General features: G+C 34.6%; 1 protein-coding gene across 1 annotated transcript in view; it reads right to left on the bottom strand.

The window, feature by feature from the left end:
• LOC145686442 (trypsin beta-like) overlaps positions 1–19,241 on the bottom strand; it is a 194,683-nt gene that overhangs the window by 80,976 nt on the left and 94,466 nt on the right. Inside the window, exon 6 of the mRNA XM_081759746.1 lies at positions 18,799–19,001. Coding sequence (XP_081615872.1) covers positions 18,799–19,001 — 203 coding nt within the window. The remainder of the gene's footprint in view (positions 1–18,798; positions 19,002–19,241) is intronic.

Below are 19,241 nucleotides of genomic sequence, written 5' to 3'. Positions count from 1 at the left end.
GGGGTATAGGAATCCCGATAAATGGGGACCCAAACCTTCTAGAGGGGGCGCGATACGCGATATATATATATATATATATATATATATATATATATATATATATATATATATATATATATATATATATATATATATATATATTACATAACCTTTCTAGAGATCAAATTAAAATTATATTTAAAAATCTGGATTTAACGATCTTTTAAACACCTTTGATGAAAATAGAAAAATTTAGTCTATTGGTAATACAAAAATTTAGTGACTTATTTATAGTTACTGGGGTATTTTCAAGTCCACACAAAGAGCTCCCTAGTGGATGAGTGGTTAGCGTAGGGACCCAGGTTCGATTCTTGGCGGGAGCTTATTTCGTTCGGATTCCACGTTAAATTGTAGGTCCACGTCTCATATAGCCTCGATGCTGAACGGGACGCTAAGACTGAAAATCAAATCTGTCCCACAGAGATTATTAAAATACAAGGGTCGGCAATCCCTCCATAGCCTTTCTGAAACAAGATGGAATGTACACGAATTGGAGTGGATTTGAGTTAAGCATCCCATTCAGCAGAAGACTATGAGCCTTGGGTCTACAACTTAACATAGTTTCCGATACACATGAGTTTCCACCGGTAATCGAACCCGGGTGTCCCATACCAAAGGCGCACACGCTATCCACATAGCCACAAGGGAGCCCTGTGTACGATTTAAGACTACAAAACCTATGGCAGAAGAAACGGGTAGATTACATTTCTCTAAGTTACAACCATTAATTCTCTCGGACGTTTGAAGATAAAATCTAGATCATATCAATGTAAGAAATTGAATCCCGCATTTGATTCTGAACCACTCCGAGAAGAAATCAGAGAAGAACAATTTAAAATATTGGCTTTTTGATGTAATCGTACACAAGATCGTATCTCAGGTGGATTCTCGTGTACAGAAATGAGATATATTTACTTGACTTTTCAAGCAATTCTCAGAGTAAACACTTTGGATGACAGTGTCGCAATCAAGAAATTAATTACAATCTACTCTGATGACTTCAGTTGTAATTTTTTCAAAGAAACAAGTATATAAGTCAGTCTCTGTGCAGCTACTTTCTCGGATCTTCACAATAAAACTTATAAATTGATGTTATATTTGTGTTTCCTGAACTTTACAAGGCACTCAGAATTCCCTCGCGCGAAGTGGATTTTGTGGTGGACAAACACAGAGTGTCTGAAATTTCTCGGGGTTCTTCTTCCTTCCATTTCCTTCATTACACTATTTTTCATTCATTCTTATCATTACCATCCTTTAGCTTACACGGCATAAGGGAAGGACGTAATTGAAATTGAAAACAGAAAATTATACAACAGGAGATAATATTAAAACTCCGTTAGAAGAGAAAATGCAATTATATCAATTTATTAAGTTATTGTGATATTAATGATGTTCTATGTTCATTTGTTTTGAGTTTAATGTTCTCTTTCAACAGCGACTCTAATGAGACCTCTCTCGTCCCAAAGGCGAGAACATTTACCACTTGTTCCAGAGGATCAAAAACAGAGGTGCCTGGCAACCCTTCCTCTTACTTCAGATGTGAGTAAATTTTCACGATAATAAGGTATGATAAGATCGGAATGCAAATACTTCGTGGCAAACAACACGAAAATCGAGTCGTGGCAAACAACACCGTTGCAAACAACACGCCACCCAAATTGCTGTAAACGGCATTATGATCATTACATCTTTTGAAAATAATCTACGTAATTAGATGTGATACTTATCTCAGGTCTTTTTCGAAACAAAGCCCTTTGCAAGAAGTCAAGTTTTCAATTCCTTGTAGCTTTTTTCTTCTGTTTGATAGAAATACATCATATGCTGACCATAGTATTCGACACTAATTTGCTTTCGATGTGCGATGCACCATCCGTCTCACTTGCGTCCTTACTGTCGTAGAGGCCTCCATAAGTGTGGAGGATGTGTGTATTCACCAGATAAAGATTCAAATTCAACAAAAATTAGAATAACAGTAACCTTACACCCTTCACTACAATTGCAATATTATTTTGACTCACGACAATAGTTTATCCGATAAATATATTCTTCCTAACACAGTAACCTTCCCCTTCGTTTATATGCAATGAAAGATATAGCCATTTAACCCACTTAAACACACTTGCATTTATACACTTTCGAGTGACGAACTCAGTACTAATCAGGAACTTTTACTCATCATACACAGTGTGAAACTACTTGAGCAACGTACAGATCTTTAAATGTGACATCTCATCTGAAACCTGTTACCTGATTGACTCGTAATAATCAATCATCTTACAGAAAACAAAGTTACACAAAAATTCTAAAATCCCTTCCCTTTCCTGCTCTACCTTCGCAAATACATAGAAATAATCTAATTACATGAATATAAACATTAATTCTTATGCCTTTTCAGTAATTTATCCCACTTGCAAGAGCGGACTTGGCTACCTGGCTACCCGGCGATCATTTCTTTCAACTATTTTAACGTATTAGCATTGTTCATTTTTTTTAAAAAAAGTACTTCATTTTAAACTATATTCTTCATTTGCTGTAGGCAGGGGGTGTGCCTGGGGATCCGAAAACCCCTCTCCGAAATCACGACTTTTCTTAAATCTTGTCTAATTTTAGGGGCGACATTACAAATTTTAATACAATTTGTTCTCATAATGAATTTGGACACCTTCCCTCCGAAATGAATTCCTGCTCACTCACGTCCCTGGCTGTATGTAAGTATTAAACAAGTTTAATTAACATATAAGCGAACTCTATTTGGCAGGATATGGTTTGAAGGTCCAGCTCTTCGTTCCACTCTCTGGTTACCCTTCTGTATTGTACTCCTACTGCAAGTTCCTTGTTGCATTTTTTTAATGTCAACTTTACCAAATAAACCTATCCTCCCTTTAGGTTGTGAAAGAGTTCATTTATATTTTTGTCTGACTAAGTATAGTTGTACACTTTCTCCTTGAAATTTTTTGCATACTATGCAACGTTAGGCTCAGACTGTTTGATGTCTGGAAAGTTTTCTGAATCGGAATTTGTGCAAACATGTTTTCATTACACAATAAATGGTACATAATTATGAGAACTATCACTTTAATTTGTCTCTTCTTTACACATAAGTATTGAGCGTCGGTGAAGACTTTTCACTCTTCAAAAATTTTCTGCGTTCCTGATCTGAATTAAGTTGTTTTCGAGGAGCTACAATTCTATTTCTGTAGGCAGAATAAACGATTTATATTGAGGTAAAAGAAATAAAATACATGTAAGGTGGATAATGTTGAGATTCTACTGTTTTACGTACAAAAACAAACACTTACGCACTCCAGAACTTGTAGGACTATGTTTATGCAGTTTTTCTTTTCTTCTTTCTTTTTCTTTTCTTTTTTCTTTTCTTTCTTTTTTTTTTTTTTTTTTGTAATTAGGTATAACTTTGTTTCCGTGAATTGCAGTAGGGTGTCGAAAATCCGGATTCGTGAGCCATAATGGTCGGATTCATGGGTCAAAATTTTGATGGTGGGGCAAAGTTTGCCAGTCCACCCCTGCTCTGTGATAATTAATTCTTAGTTCTGATTTCGAATCCACTACATTGTTACCTTCTTTTTCAACGCAACTTATTTCTTTCCAGTTTTTCAGTATCCTTCTGTTGAACATTTTAATTACATTTATATTTGCTAAAGCAGGGCTACCAATATATGAAAATTATTGTAAGGCGAAAGGGGAATTCCCATTTTGCCTTATGATAACAAGTCATTAAGTACCAATTTTTGGTTGACGTTTCCTGTGATAAGAATCATAAGGCAAAACGGGAGTGAAGACACGATTGGGATCATTTCCCCATCAACTACTTGTATCGCCAGGATTTCTTTTGTGTGTGTGTGTTTACGTATCTAGTTGTGTGATATTTTGTATGTTTATTAATAATAAGTAACCTTAAATTCTAAATTTTCAGTCATTAAGAAATTAAGTAAGTAGATACTATAATTTTAAATGTGTGTAGTTGCCAAACTATATTTTGGATTTCAAGTACAAACATTAAACTATTCTTCACCTCTATCGATAAATATTAAGAAATTCGCAAAGAAGGTCCATTCACAGCTTCCGTTACATTTCACAAAATATTTTTTACTGTAAAAGAATCAAAATTAAAATATTCTTTATGTGGTCACATACCGAATAAAATTACAAAAGTTTACAATTATTACTGGAAATTGATACTGTTACCCATTTCGAACATTTCTTTTTAAGCACATAGTTTCAAACATATTAAAATTTCATTTCTTATAGATAGTGTGAAACGTATACATTGTGAATTTTCATAACTGTTCTCAAGGTGGATTTGTGTACAGCCAGAGACAGTTTTGTAAGTACAACAAAAAGTCCAAAATAAGCCTCTTGAAAACAGCTTTTATTTGTAAAAGAATAGAGAATGATCACTTTTGGCTGTTGCCATAAACTGTGCAACCAGCTTGATAAAAATTCAACGTAGCATAACAACAGCTGTTTCTCTTATTTGCCAAAAAAAAAATAAAGAAAGAAAGAAAGAAAAGAAAAAGAAAAAAAGAAAAAAGAGAAGAAAATAAAAAAGGAAAGCTCAATAAGGTGAGTGTAGGGGCGCCGAAGTCTATAGCTACGGCTCTGTTTTTCATCCCCCTTCTAAACATTTGTCTAGTTTACTGACACTCACTGGCGTCTCTGGAATGTAAAATTTGGGGGGGGGACGTCGAAGAAAGTGATTAAAATGGTGCTACCTGGCCCAACATATTTAATATTTTGTACTTCAAAATATTGGGGAGACGCCCCCGCCAGAGACGCCTATGCTGACACTTATCGATTCGACTGTGATATTCCTCATTGTTGTAGAAAAAAATATAGAAAATGTTTCGCACATTTAACGTTCCCCTTCACCGGACGCAAATTCTTATTAATTAATACACTGAAAAAAAGTCCGTTATCCGGACAGCGATACACTGTACAAATGTACGGAATCATTATGTTTACTACAGGAATCTGCAAGGAGCACACGTTATCCATATGCTACAGACTTTCCTCACTTAGATGTTACATAATGCCGTTTCAGGATGTATGACATCTAACAGTCTTCCATATATCACATACGTATACGTATGTTACATACGCCAGCTGTATGTTACATGCGTATATCTGTATGTGACATCCTGATCACTTATATATAGTTCTTTCGTTCGTACAGAAAGTGCGTTTATTCGAAACATTTATACGGTAAGTATGTTTTAGTTATACTTTTTTAGTTATATTTTTTAGTTGTACCTTAAGTCCAAAAACTACAGGATTTACACATGTAACCTACGTTTTTACGTACGCCACATGCATTTTTTCTGAGTGTATAACTTCACAATACGCCCTATGTCCGCCTCTCATGTTAGTATATAAGATATAAGAAATTTACAGCATTCAATGTAAGGTCTACTGAAAACATTTTGAAACAGCAAGCAGACACTTTTGATCGATGTAAACCAAGTTTTAAATTGAAAAATGATTGATTCAAATGACTGGACCAAACCACATTTCAAATTAGATATAACAAATTTGGTGTTTTTTTTTTAAAAAATAATTTAGTTAACTGTAAACAAATTAATTTAAGTTGTTGGCCAATGCAATGATTGTTAGTGAATATTCTATGTTTGAATGCATCGTTGGATGACTAACAATTAATGAAAATATAATGAAACTAATTGTAGAACTGAAGTGAAGTGATTCAAATAAAAGCGTATAGATATAATTATATACTACTAAAATTATCCCTCAACAATATCTTAAAATTCAGTTAAATTGGGAATAATATTAACAAGTGTGCTGTCCGTCGGCGATTAGGTGCGTGGAGGTAATTGCTGCTCTCACTTTTATAGCTTTCCACTATAACCTAATTACATGCCCCCTTTATATTAGTAGTGTTTTGTCCCCCTTTTTAGTGTTCATACCCAATTGGCGTACTTTTGTATTACAAGTGAATGGATCTGTGTTTTTGCGCAACTACAATCGATCATGGAAAGTAAGATAAATTTAACGCTTTATTAAAATTGTTATAGTTATTTAGTATACTAAATATTGAATTTTTCTAAGAACAGAGGTTTGCACGTATATGTTATATGGGAACAACATATAATAAAATGTAGGGTTGTTACAAATGATTGGAGCTGTTTCATGAATTTGGCGTAACTATGATATTTGGCATTTTATCACGAAGCTTTACCATAATATAGACCTTACTTTATTTAATTTCGAACTTATAGTAGTCAAATTCGGTCCAAACATTAGCCATTCACAACTCTCTATCCTACAATTCAACTCAGATTAGGTTATTTTCAAACAAAGGTAAACTATTCTGAACTACTAGTTTGTTTAAATTTTACTACATGTTGGTACAAACATCTAACTGCTTAATTAAATGAATTGAGAACTACCCAATCTTGGTTCAGATTTTTTCTTTCAAATGATTAAACGGTTAACTCATTAAAGACACTTTGAACCAAATCCATTCGTTCATTTAAATTTATTATTTTTTTTTACTACATTTGCTTCACAACTTATGAACCAATCAGTTTGAAGCAATCTAAGTCGAAAGAGTTTCCATACTGGTTTAGAAAATAAACAGATTTGTTTTATTTTAACTTTCATTTCTCTCAGTGTAAAGATCCCGTCGAATTGTATGTCTTTAATACTCCTAGTTCTTATATACATTACATAAGGCATATTTCACTGTAAGAAAGCGTGTTTATAAGGAATTAAGGAGAAAGTAAAAAGAAAAATGTAAACAAACTTATATGTTATACGAAACTGAAAACAATTAAATATCAATTAATTTCGAAGCTCTAGTAGTTAAAATACCACTAAAATAACACACTATTAAGTAGGAAGTTGCGTCTATATCAATTCTCCTGACAGTGATGGACATGCTACTTACAAACATAGTAAAACGATATAACTTGAGTTGATTTTGAGTTTAACGTCTCTTTCAACAGCGAGGTTATATGAGATGAGACCTACTGATTAACGTGGAATCCGAACCACATGACTCCCACCGGGAATCGAACCCAGGTCTTCCACGCCAAAGACACGTACGCTAACCGTTTAGCGACAAAGGAGCTCAGTGAAACTATTGAGTTGTTCATGAAAGAAATTATTTAAGTGTCAGGTATTCATTGTTATTTAATATTTTGTGGTAATATACCTTAAGTTAACGTTTATCTGGGAAAGATTGATAGTAACCATACCACAAAGGTTGAAAAATGCTTTAATGGAATACTACAAGTTAACATGAACTATTATGAGTGTATTCCTATTTCCTGCAAATGGGTGTCATTTCAATTTTGATGTTAGATATGTTCTGTTTTGAACCTACATAAGCCATTAAAGTAAGTATTAGTACAGTCCCCGGCATGACGAGATATAATAAAATGTTGAAAAATATTCAACATAGCTGACTGATACTCTGGATTGAACTAGAACATTTATGACTGGAAAGCAAGCACACTAAAACGAGCGGTGCAATGATTCTTCTATTTAGACTTAGTATGTGAGCATTAATAGAGAAATAGGATTATTAGGTCTATTAAATTTAAATATGTGTACAATCTGAGGTTTGAAATAATACACAAAGAAAGAAACATTAGGCTATGTATTGTGGTTTATCACATTTTCTTTTTCACGAGTAAAGACGTGGAAAAAAAATAGTGACTTTCTGAACCCATTTTGCTACAACTTCTTGTAAGATTGAAAAGGTACTTAAAATAACAAGCAGCAGGTGGTCGAAATAGCAAAAAACTTTCCACCAAATTTCGATACTCAAACGCAATTTTTTGCTCAGTTTTATCAGGCAGGTATCGAGATAGTATCTTGTTGAAGGTCAGGATTACTACTTTTTATCTTAAATATACCTACTAGGTACCTCTAGCCTCTGTACTGGTGATGATTTCTTCTAAAAGTATTGTATGGGTAGCGTGGGACCAGGGGTGTAGCCAACGGGGGGACCATCGGTGCCAGCCCCCCCAAATGGTTTCCTGGCTCCCCCAAATGACCAGCTTTTAAAACTTTATAGTAAAATTATCTCGCTTTATTCATTTAAAAGTAACAAAGTTTATTGACAATTAATAATTTACGGTAAAATAGTATGGAGAAATATTGTTTTTCCATACCGATCGAAAAATAGTATAGTATCCCTACCTTATACCGATCGAAAAATAGGATACTTTTTTTTGTGACAGCACATTACACAATTTACTGCGATTTACATTTCACAGTTTGAAGACAAACATTTTAACAAGGTACTACAAATACAGCCATAAAACAAAGGAACTAAACTGATTTGTAAGTACAGTATATTTTTATATGTTTTAACAAGTGTTTTAAAAGACATAGAGGATAGAAATTTAGTGAGAAACAATGCTTTGATTCAATTTGGATTTCATTTGCTCTCTCTTTTATTTCTACTCAGTGTAATAAAATAATATTTTTTTAAGTCACGAATAATAAATAAATATTTTTGTCAGGAAACTGTAAAGAAATTAAGTGAAATTTCAAAGAAAATCAATCTTGTGTAGATAGGTTCTGTATACAAGGTCTTAAATTTAAATATAAAGGCAACCAAGAAAAGTTTTGTTGCTTTTTCACCCACCACCTTCGAACATCGATATGTCACCTAACCTGGAAGATCAAAAATAGTTCCCATCAACATCGACGACCTTCTGAAAACGTTCTGGAAGGCCATGGAATCCATCGCGGTAGAACTTGATGGGCCGTGAAACGAAGAAGGTATCAGGTGCATTTGGGACTTTTACTAGGGATTTGAACTGGCGTCTTCTAAGGTGATTGTCCAAAGGATGGAAATGGTAATAATCGGACGGTGCAATACCCGGGGAATATAGTGGTTGCAATATTGTTTCCCATTCAAGGCGGAGAATGGTGTCCTGAGTCATCCTAGTCACGTGGGACTTACCGTTGTCCCGTAAACGAGGACCCATTTGCAATTCAGAAGTGATGGCTCCAGAGTTTTGAGTTTTTCTTAAGCACAGCTCAACTGCTAATACTACACAGTTGCATTGATACTCTGACCAGTTCGTAGCAGTTCCCGATGCACGATGCACCAAACACACAGAAGGGCCTTCTTCTGGTACAGTGCTGATTTCGGTTGTTTTGAAATCGGTTCATGGGGTGCTAACCAATGATAGCGGCGCCGTAGAGCTTCGTATAGGACCCTTTTTTTATCACATGTCAACGCCCTCTTCAGAAATGGCTCCGAAATAGTAAATAAACACAGGCGACTGCCGCATTGCCATCTGGCCCGGAGTCAAAACATGTGAGACCCAACGACACAACTTGTAGTGCTTCCCAAGTTGATGGATGTGCTGCCGAATGGTTTCTCCACACACTGAATTGTAGTCCCAGTTCCTCTTTGTACATGTGTTGGTCTTCTGGCATGTGGTGTTTTCGGGTGTTTCGTCATCGTCCTTAAACTTGTTAAACCATCGCTACACTGTCCACGTCGTCACGACACCCTCAACAAAGGCCTGGGCATATCTTCTGTCCCGCTACAGCGGCTTTTTACCTCCATTTGAACTCGTTCAACATACATGCTCTTATGACGCTCTATGGATGTCCCATGTTCCCTGTGTCTTTATGCAAGTTCACTGTGTATCTGAATTGCCAAACCAGGTAGTATGTTGGATATACCCACACCAACAACTGACGTTCGCCTTATATCCACTCGCATTCAACTCATGGTGTGAGGTCCAATTGAACACAGACTTCCACGAAAAGTGACAACTTTCTTGGTTACCTTTATAGTTATGCACAAAAGTATAGCGTTTGGTCCCGGGCAGTATTTCTTGACTAAGCATAATAAAAACTATCTTGAATATAATTTATGGATAATAATAATAATAATAATAATAATAATAATAATAATAATAATAATAATAATAATAATAATAATAATAATAAGCTAAAATAGTGTTTTTAGTTTTCCAGAAGGAAACCAAAATTTTCCCTTCTTTCAGGCCTCAAAAACACTAGCAGCAACACATTCTTTTTGGCTTTGTACATTGTAGCTGCCCCCCCTCAAAAACGATGGGCCCCTCCTACATAAACCTGCTGGCTACACCCCTGCGTGGGACAAAACAAACTATCAGAAAGCTGCACTTGGACATTATTTGGTGGAGTGTTCTTCATAAGAGTGAAATGTAATTTATCTTTGCTTCTGGAAACATTTTTATTCATATTCGACCGGAGAGAACAGTGCCCGAAAGTATATCTGGAAGTAACATTGCTGTTGGTTGCCCTAACCTTCCTTTTTTCCCTTCTCTTGCTTTCTCTCTCTTTTATAAATAGCGTGACATTTTCAGTTTGGCGAGAATTGGTCACACCCTATTAAAAGTCATGTTATACTTCTCTTTTTAATATCAGAACATGAGCAATTCTAAAGGTGTTACTCCATCTTTATAACCATCTTGACCTCTGTGTGTGGGGGGGGGGGACTAATATGCAAATACTAAATTTAATGTTAAATTCGTAGTCGAAAGACAACATGTTCCATTGGATTGGGTTTCAATTTAGCGACCTCTTAAACAGCGAGGCTATATGAGAAGTGGGATCGAAACTGCATGAGCTCCTGCCGAGAATCGAACAGGATGTCTCGTGCCAGAGAAGCGTACGCTGACCATATAGCCACGGAGGAGCTCTCATCATTTGCGAATTCTGATTAGGAAGTATTGGATTTAAATAGCTTTTTCTCTATGTACTGAAAATTAATTATGAATTTTAATTAGGAAATAATATCTTGTTTTGTGCAATAGAAAATATTAATTTAGCCGAAATCATGTATTGTATAGAAAGACTGAAACTAGATTGGAATGATGATTTCTGGTGAGTCTACCAGCAAACCTCAGCAACGATCCGCGAGGACAACACAAGAATAGGTTTTCTCTTCTGAAAACAATAAAACCAGAACGGGGAGAAGGCCTGGAAAGGGCAAGAGACCACCTGCTGCTCGAAAACTCTTTCATCTGAGCCGTTTTTACGCGCCATATTTACGCTCGAAGTTAAAAACAGACAGACTTTTCCAGCGTATAAAAATTCGTTACGTAAACTTACGCCAGGTCCCATACACTAACGTATTGACAGCTGCTAACAAGACTAGCGTATGAAATTTTATGGTTACGACCGAAGAATACGTCAATGTATGGCCGACTTAAATGTGCAATTCGCATTTTCTGAGCAGCTGTCAGTCTCTTAACTCGCCCCAACTGAGACAATATTCTCTGTAATTATCTTTTGATTCTAATTGTACTTAATGAAACATGACAGAGACACGGACACAGAAAGATCGAGGACATTTAAAATCACAGAGAATCTCCACTGCGGATGAAACCTCGGACCCATACACCAAAAACCCACCCACCAGTCACTATACCAGTTTAATTTCCTTTAATTAGTTGCAACCGCGACACCCGACTGTGTAGTCATCTTTTTTGGTTGCAATTCAACTTAAGCATACACGTTAGTGACAAACAGAAATGTAACGGACAGTGCAAATCACTAAGTATCTCTCACCAGGAATCAAGGCTGGGACCCCTTATACAAAATGCTCACGTACTAGCGACTAGATTAACGCGAAGGCTGAAAGGGAGGGTTTATAGATATTGTAGATAAATGTGCAAAAAGGACTTTCAGAAGATTACAATATTAGTTTAGGACCATTTTAACTCTTATACATTCCGAAGATTATAATATTTGCTTTAGGCCATTTTAACTCTTATACCCTTTGATGTCTGCCCCCATTCAAGATAAGTACATAGAATAAGAATTCATTCATCTATACGAAAGCTTGCTCAAAAGAAGAAGGGAAACTTGGTGTTCATGATTGCATCACTTGCTCGCATCAGACATATGTTATAAAGGCTGTAAAAAAATGCATAGTACTCATGTTAATATCACCTTCCAGCACAAATACAAACTGCTATTTGAGCAGGTATGTAGTCTTAAAGTAGCTAGGTGATGGTCGTAGGAAATGCTGTCATAATCATATGTCTGTCAGAATCGCATGCTAGGGCTATGTTTGATGAACCAAGGGTAGGTTATAAAACGAGGGTAGAAGGTGTACAGTGATTAGAATATATCTGATTCATGTTATGAAAACGTGTTATCCTCCTCGAAGATGAAATCGCAAAAAGTTGTTCAAATATTTGTAAAGATGACAATTGAGGATGAAAGCACCCATAGCGGAACAACAGATGAGTGAGATATGTAGCTTAATGCCCTATAGTAAAATTTTGGTATTCATCCTATATGCGAAATTCATACACACTCAATAGTTGTCATTGTGTTAAAGGGTAAAACGACAATATTATCAAAATATCAGCGTCCTCCATGTGCCTAGTCAATGACGAAGATCCTGTAAGCGATGAACAGATGGAGAAAAAATCGTAGGAAAAGAACATAAACCTGCGATTCAATAGTAGATTGGTTACTGTTCGTGCTTTCACATGGGGCCACACATGTTCCAATGAAGTTGGTAGTGATCGTCCTATCAATTATGGTTATCCGCACGTGTCTTACTTACGACTTACAACGAATAACTATATACATCATTACCCACGAGAATGGTCTATAAATAAATACGTAAAATAGTGGTAAAATTCAGAGCAATATTTTAGTTTACTTTTAATAATTCAAGTAATAAATTACTTTCTGTAGAAAGGAAATAAATATATCTGGAAGAATTATCTGTTTTTGCTTCAGAGATGAAAAGAGTTGAAAATTAAGTATATGTATACAGTTACTGTAAGCAATAATGAAAGCGATGTTTAATTTTGTATAGGCGAAAATTCTTTGCATCTCCTTAACATGCACAACGATATGTTCAAAGAATATTTCTAACGTTAAATAAACCACCTGTAGACCTTGTAAACAAATTTTATATTTAACTCAATTGTCATGATAAGGCACAGCACTTTTTAGTAAAAACACTGTATAAAATGTAAAGTTTCAATACTATAACAGTATCTTCACCAGACTTAACACACTTATCTAGAATGTTGTTTCTACTCTTTCTACATCTCGTGGTGTAGCTCAAGGTTGTGGTTGCAATGAGGTACCTAAAAGAACACCAAAAGCGATTCTACTAATGTAATGTCGTATAATGCATTGCCCTTCTTCCTAAGATGCCTCTATTGATACATAATGGGTTGTAAAAACTTTATCAAGAGCGTGGTATGTATAAGCTTTAACGTATGACATTTTAACGAACATTTCTAAGACATTATAATATTTATATATACCATTAAATTGTATCATTGTGACTCTATATTACGTTTGCAATTGTAAAAAAGACACAGTACATTTTTTCTAAAAGAAAGTGACTGAATGAGAAATGGAAGAAGAATACATGTTGATTTCGAAGTTATGACTACTTACTTTATAAATTTATAGTTTACAACTATTCTCAGGTTATCGAAATGAATAATGAAAAATATGTAACTAGTTAGTAAATCAAAGAAATATGAGTCGAAATGTTAAGTTTTGTATAAATAAATTTATAAGTACAGAAAAGGGAACATGTCATACACATCGTTATTTTAGAGAACCTAACCTATTCATTGAAAACCACAAAGTAAAAATTGTATGTAAGAGAATAGCACACAAATAATAAGAGAATATATATACTTTATATATGCTGTATTATAAGTAGGCAATTTGTGATACTTTTATTGAAGTTATAGTATTTGTTCCAAAGGATTAATCTAAATATGCCCATCAATATATTATAATGAAAGAAATACAAGAAAATATGAAGATAAATATGTGAGTAATGTGTTGGCTTATCGTATACTATTTATTCTTTAAAAGAATCTAAATGGATGTCGAGGAAATATTATCTTGTAAAGGACAAACTGCGTTTCTTTATTAATGTGAACGCAAAGGGGGTAACCGTGGCTAATATTGTAGAAAAACGGGTCTTTGGGGAGCCAGTTTATTTCTTTTCTTTGTTTATTTTGTTTATTCCGTTATGAGTATTTCAAGTTTGAAGTTACCGACGAAGTGCCTGTAGTGCATTATCATGTAAGTAGCCCACTATGAGAGGGATACACTTTACACAAAAGCTCTTTCAATTTTCAAATTTAAAAGTAGTAGAAGAAATAATAAAGAAAAAGGACTTGAACCATATAAATATTGTTACTTGACTGTTTCAACAAAAACGAAGTTGCAACTGTGCTGACGACCTTTACGGGGATGGAGATTTCACAAGTTTGGTTGGACCTCGCATAGAATTTGTGTGAAAGACCATGAAATCTACGAGCAGCCCTGTTTATGGCTGATCTAATTCATTAAGCGGATGTCTGCTTCTTTTTTACATTTTCGAAATAAACCAATATAGGTATTTCTTATTATAAGTAGAAAAATGCAGTCGGTAAAAGTTAATAATAAAAAGTCTTCAACAAGAAGCTATAATCTTTAACAGAAAATGGCTAAGGAAAATAAGAAGAAACGCAATTATTTTAGCAATAATAACAATAATAAGTAGGCAGTAGTTAGTATAATCATGACTTGTTTGCAAACACGTATCTTGAGATCTTTCTTGAGTACTCTATTTAGAACGTTTAGAATATTTAGTTTTTTTTTTTTTTTTCATATAATTTATTAAGAGTCAAGTTTGCGGGGTTCTTAGATTGTAGGAACTTTGCCCATATTACAAGTAACTTTTGTCCTCTTGACCTGATTTACAGTCGTGAATTTTAAAACCAAAAACAGAAAAAAATGTTTTACAACTATAAATTTTGGTATTTATTATTTGTACTATCTTGTACTTGGTGAGAAATTCTAGTTTGTAATTGTGAAAGTTGTGAATATTTGAAAGAATGTGATGAAATATTTTTCATAGCCTTGTAAAATATAAAGTAAATATTTTAAGTAAACATTTTTGTAATTTTCTTTAAAAAGATTCTAAAGTGATGGCTTATATTTTGATGTCCCTATTCAAATTACCCGTCCCAAAAACAGGTTCGGATTCATTTTAACCAATTTGAAAATACTTATTACCAAGACTTTTTAATTAACTTGATTGTTGTTACCTACGATTACAACTAGCATGTTCGAAAAAGTGTATGTGTCACCTTCCGAAAAGACAAGGAAACTGCTAGTTCGCTACTGCCAGGACAATGAATGAAAGCTGTCACTGATTATTGGCAACGAAAGATACAGTTGTTAGTGCAGCATATTTTTTTATAAACTAAACTCGTATTCGAGCATCTCATTTTATTTGGTTCGATGTGATTTATCGATGTATACTTATATAATGTGTTTGACGATGTTATTTTTAAAGGAAGAAAATCAATCAACAGTGTGGACTATATCTCATTAACTGAGTAATGTAGTCTTATAAATGGTGTAATAAAGATCTTAATGACAGCGGCGACGACTTCTGTATAATTTTGGGGAGGCATTGAAATATGTGTATATCCTTGTCACAAATTCGAATAAAGATATCTACATTCAGGAAGGCCAATCTCCAAGATCAGTGTACATGGTTAATGACGATATAATTCAATTTCACTTTTATATCAGTAGGTAGCTGTAACAGAGCATCAATGTTCATATGTACGAATACGATATTTTACTACATGTTCTAGAATAGTTTACATGGGTTTTTACACGCATGTATAACATTTTGTTTACCTCAATATTATCAATGGAATGATATATGTCTCGTCATTGGAAGACTGTTAGAACTACGCGTTTCATTCTTGGAAATATGTGTGTCAGTGTTAAGAGAAATCAAGTAACAAAAGGTACAATCCAATTGTTAACAGTTAATATTTTTCACTTTAGAAATCTGTATTCAGCATCACAAAATTATTACAAAATCACTAAGCATACAAGTTACAAAACACCAGTTACTAATGTGTATTTACTAATAGATGCGAAGTGAACTCAATTATACTAATTTTCCTTTTATATAAACTAATCTTGGATCATATTCAATCCACATTAAACGTATTAACTATTAAACGTACTAAAGAGAAACTTACTCTGAAAATTATTTTTTGGTTATCGAATAATTACAACAAACATTAATCTTTTCGGGTTCGATTCCTAGTAAGAGGGCATTAAAATTCAAACGCGTTACGTCACGTCTTATATAACCTATGTACAGCAATGGGATACTAAACTCCAACAACCAACATCAGTAAACATTCATTTTGAAACATAATTGCGAATTAATTAAAGTAAGACACATCAAAATTAAAATACCCTTTTCCGCTTTCTTTCATAAATAATTCTTCTTCTTTTTCGTAATATTGTGGGATGATGATTGAAGAATACATCTAAAATAAAATGATAGTTCGGTGACTTATCTGTTGGCAGATTTGTCCATTGGCAGATTCGGTAATTGGCGGATTTGGTAATTGGCAGATTTGGTAATTGGCGGATTTGTCAATTGGCAGATTTGTCCATTGGCAGATTTGTCCATTGGCAGATCTGTCCATTCTCAGGATTGGCGCATTTGGTCATTTTCGCGTTTGGCGCATTTGGTAATTGGCAGATTTGTCAATTGGCAGATTTGTTCATTTTCACAATTGGCGCATTTGGTCATTTTCGCGTTTGGCGCATTTGGTAATTGGCAGATTTGGTAATTGGCAGATTTGTCCATTTTCACAATTGGCGCATTTGGTCATTTTCGCGTTTGGCACATTTGGTAATTGTCAGATTTGGTAATTGGCAGATTTGTCAATTGGCAGATTTGTCCATTGGCGGATTTGTCCATTGGCAGATTTGTCCATTTTCACGATTGGCGCATTTGGTCATTGGCAGATTTGTCCTAGGCCCGGCATTTTCAACCGCTTTTGTGAAAAAGTCGATACAATTCTACCCAATTCAGCACCATTTAACAAATATTGTCATATTTTCAAAAGTTCACGTTACTCATACCGTATTGTACTCTTAAGAAATGCTGGTGAACATTCATGCTGTGACGTTGCACCGCATAACCCTACAAACTTCATGTGGAAAATTCATAATTCGAACTATACGGGAAACAAATGACGCCAGATAGGCGCATCCGCGCCGCGCAGGAAGGAGGCGAGAAAGAAGCAATGTGGTGGAAATTTTAGCTTGATTTTTTTTTAAGTGCACACACGTTGAATCAAGTGTTGCATATTCTAAAGAAGACAAGAGGGTGCTGAAGTAAGTCTATAGTTTATGTGTCGTTGAAAAGATTATGCAACATCAAAACAATAATAGCACTAGATCCGTACCGTGGAAAATCAGCGCCTGGGCGAGAATATGTGACGGCGTCCCCGTATATATATATATGACTGAGGTCGATAGACCAGCCGCAAAGCGCGAGTATGGTTGGCGCGAAGCGTAATAAAAATTTTAAAAGTAAACCCTGATTTTCCTTGATTTTGAGCACTTTTTCTTTCGGAATTTTGCACCCCCTTATTTCGGCGCCCCGGACTCCCCCAACGGAATGGTATAGGACAAAAAAAATAATACATTGACGTAGTTGCTGGCTTACTGGGCTAAGTTGTTTACTAGTGGCGCCATGTTGACGAATATAAAAATACCCGAACATTTCTGCGTTTTAGAGATCTATATCGACGCGTTATAACAAACTTTATATATAGGCCTAAAGTTAGATCAGACAAAAATATTTTATTTTTTGACGAAAAATGAATTCAGCCCTTTATGTTTAAATTTGGTACTATTTTTCAGCCCACTCCAGAGTTAGGACTGTGGCAACACTAGGTTGTAGTAAGCTATTGTTTGTAGTAAGTACTACAGAAAGTTCTTACACATTTCACCTTTCTGTTTCGTGATCCAGTTAAATTTTCGGACAAAACACAGTATTTTACTTGACATGAATATATCATAATTTGGTTACTAACACTCATCTTTACGCCTATTGATTTTGAAGTTTTTGCTGCTTTCGCCCAGAGCTCTGAATGTAAACGAGCAGGTATAGTCTCTGTTTGAAAATCAGATTTTATTACAATTTTCTCTGTTTGAAAAGCAACCGCCATAAATATTTATTTATGTGTGTACTTACTTTTCGTACCACGTGTCTTGAATGTACTGTCTGGTGAGTACCAAGCCTTAGAAACCTATTCGAGAAGCATATATCTAAATGCACTTCTACATATGCACCTTATATGTAGTTCACAACTGAAGAATTTGTAGAATAAGTAACGTCTTGAAAGGATTTGAAATAAGAAGTAAAATAAAACACATCAAGGTTAAACAATTAAAAGGTATCAATAGGTTAATAAGGAAAAAATTAGATGTTTCTGATCATAAACTTAACAATTACTATATATTACATATTATATTTGTGACGAATTGAGAGTCAAAGTTGCACTTTCAAACCGTAATGTTGAGATAATACTGTTCACGTCCAGTTTTAGCGTTCTGAAACCTATCTCTAGGACTATATTTGGTAGATATGCCTCAACAATGTCATGAACGTATGTTTGATATTTAAAGGAAAACTTTGATCATCGATTTATTTTCAGTGGAGATAGCTTATTTGACACTGTCTGTCATTTAAAACTATTTTATGAAAATTCTTTATTTAATGATTTAATGCACTAACTACATAAGATAGTAGTTTCCTACTTACATTTGCGCTCATGACAGGAGAATCCTTAAGTAAGGAACCTACATTTATGTCATTTTAAATGCTACAGGTATGGAAGCAGACACATTCATTTAAAATCTTAATTCAAATATATAATTTGTGTTCCTAACCTTACATGAGTCAACTTGTAGATCTCCAGCACAGAACGTTCCTTCGTCCAGTTCGTCGTCAGTATATTGATATAATAGAAGACACGTTGATCTGCACATGACAAACACGTGAGCCTTTTGTAGTAAGCTGTTTACACTGGCACTCTTTAAGTCCACATAGCCAAATCCTGTTACAACTGCTATTTCACCGTCGACATCTCTGTCTAAGGAGAACAAATATTCATTTTGAAAGAGTGGTTTAGTTAGAGTAATACAATTTTAGATAATTGAGCGGCTCGGAGGAAGACAATGCTGTTACACTTTTTAACTTTCATCTAAACTGGAAAAGAATACATACAAAACAAGCTTACCCTGCCATCTGCAGGTACTTTTTCAAATTGATACTACCTACATACTGTTCTGTTGTACGATCCCAACTCATTTTACCTATATTAGGGATATTT

This window comes from Thermobia domestica, chromosome 5 (genome assembly GCF_964235325.1).
Source record: "Thermobia domestica chromosome 5, izTheDome1.hap1.1, whole genome shotgun sequence".
NCBI classification, from domain to species: Eukaryota; Metazoa; Arthropoda; class Insecta; order Zygentoma; family Lepismatidae; genus Thermobia; species Thermobia domestica.
This window is presented reverse-complemented; position numbering and strand designations above follow the sequence as displayed.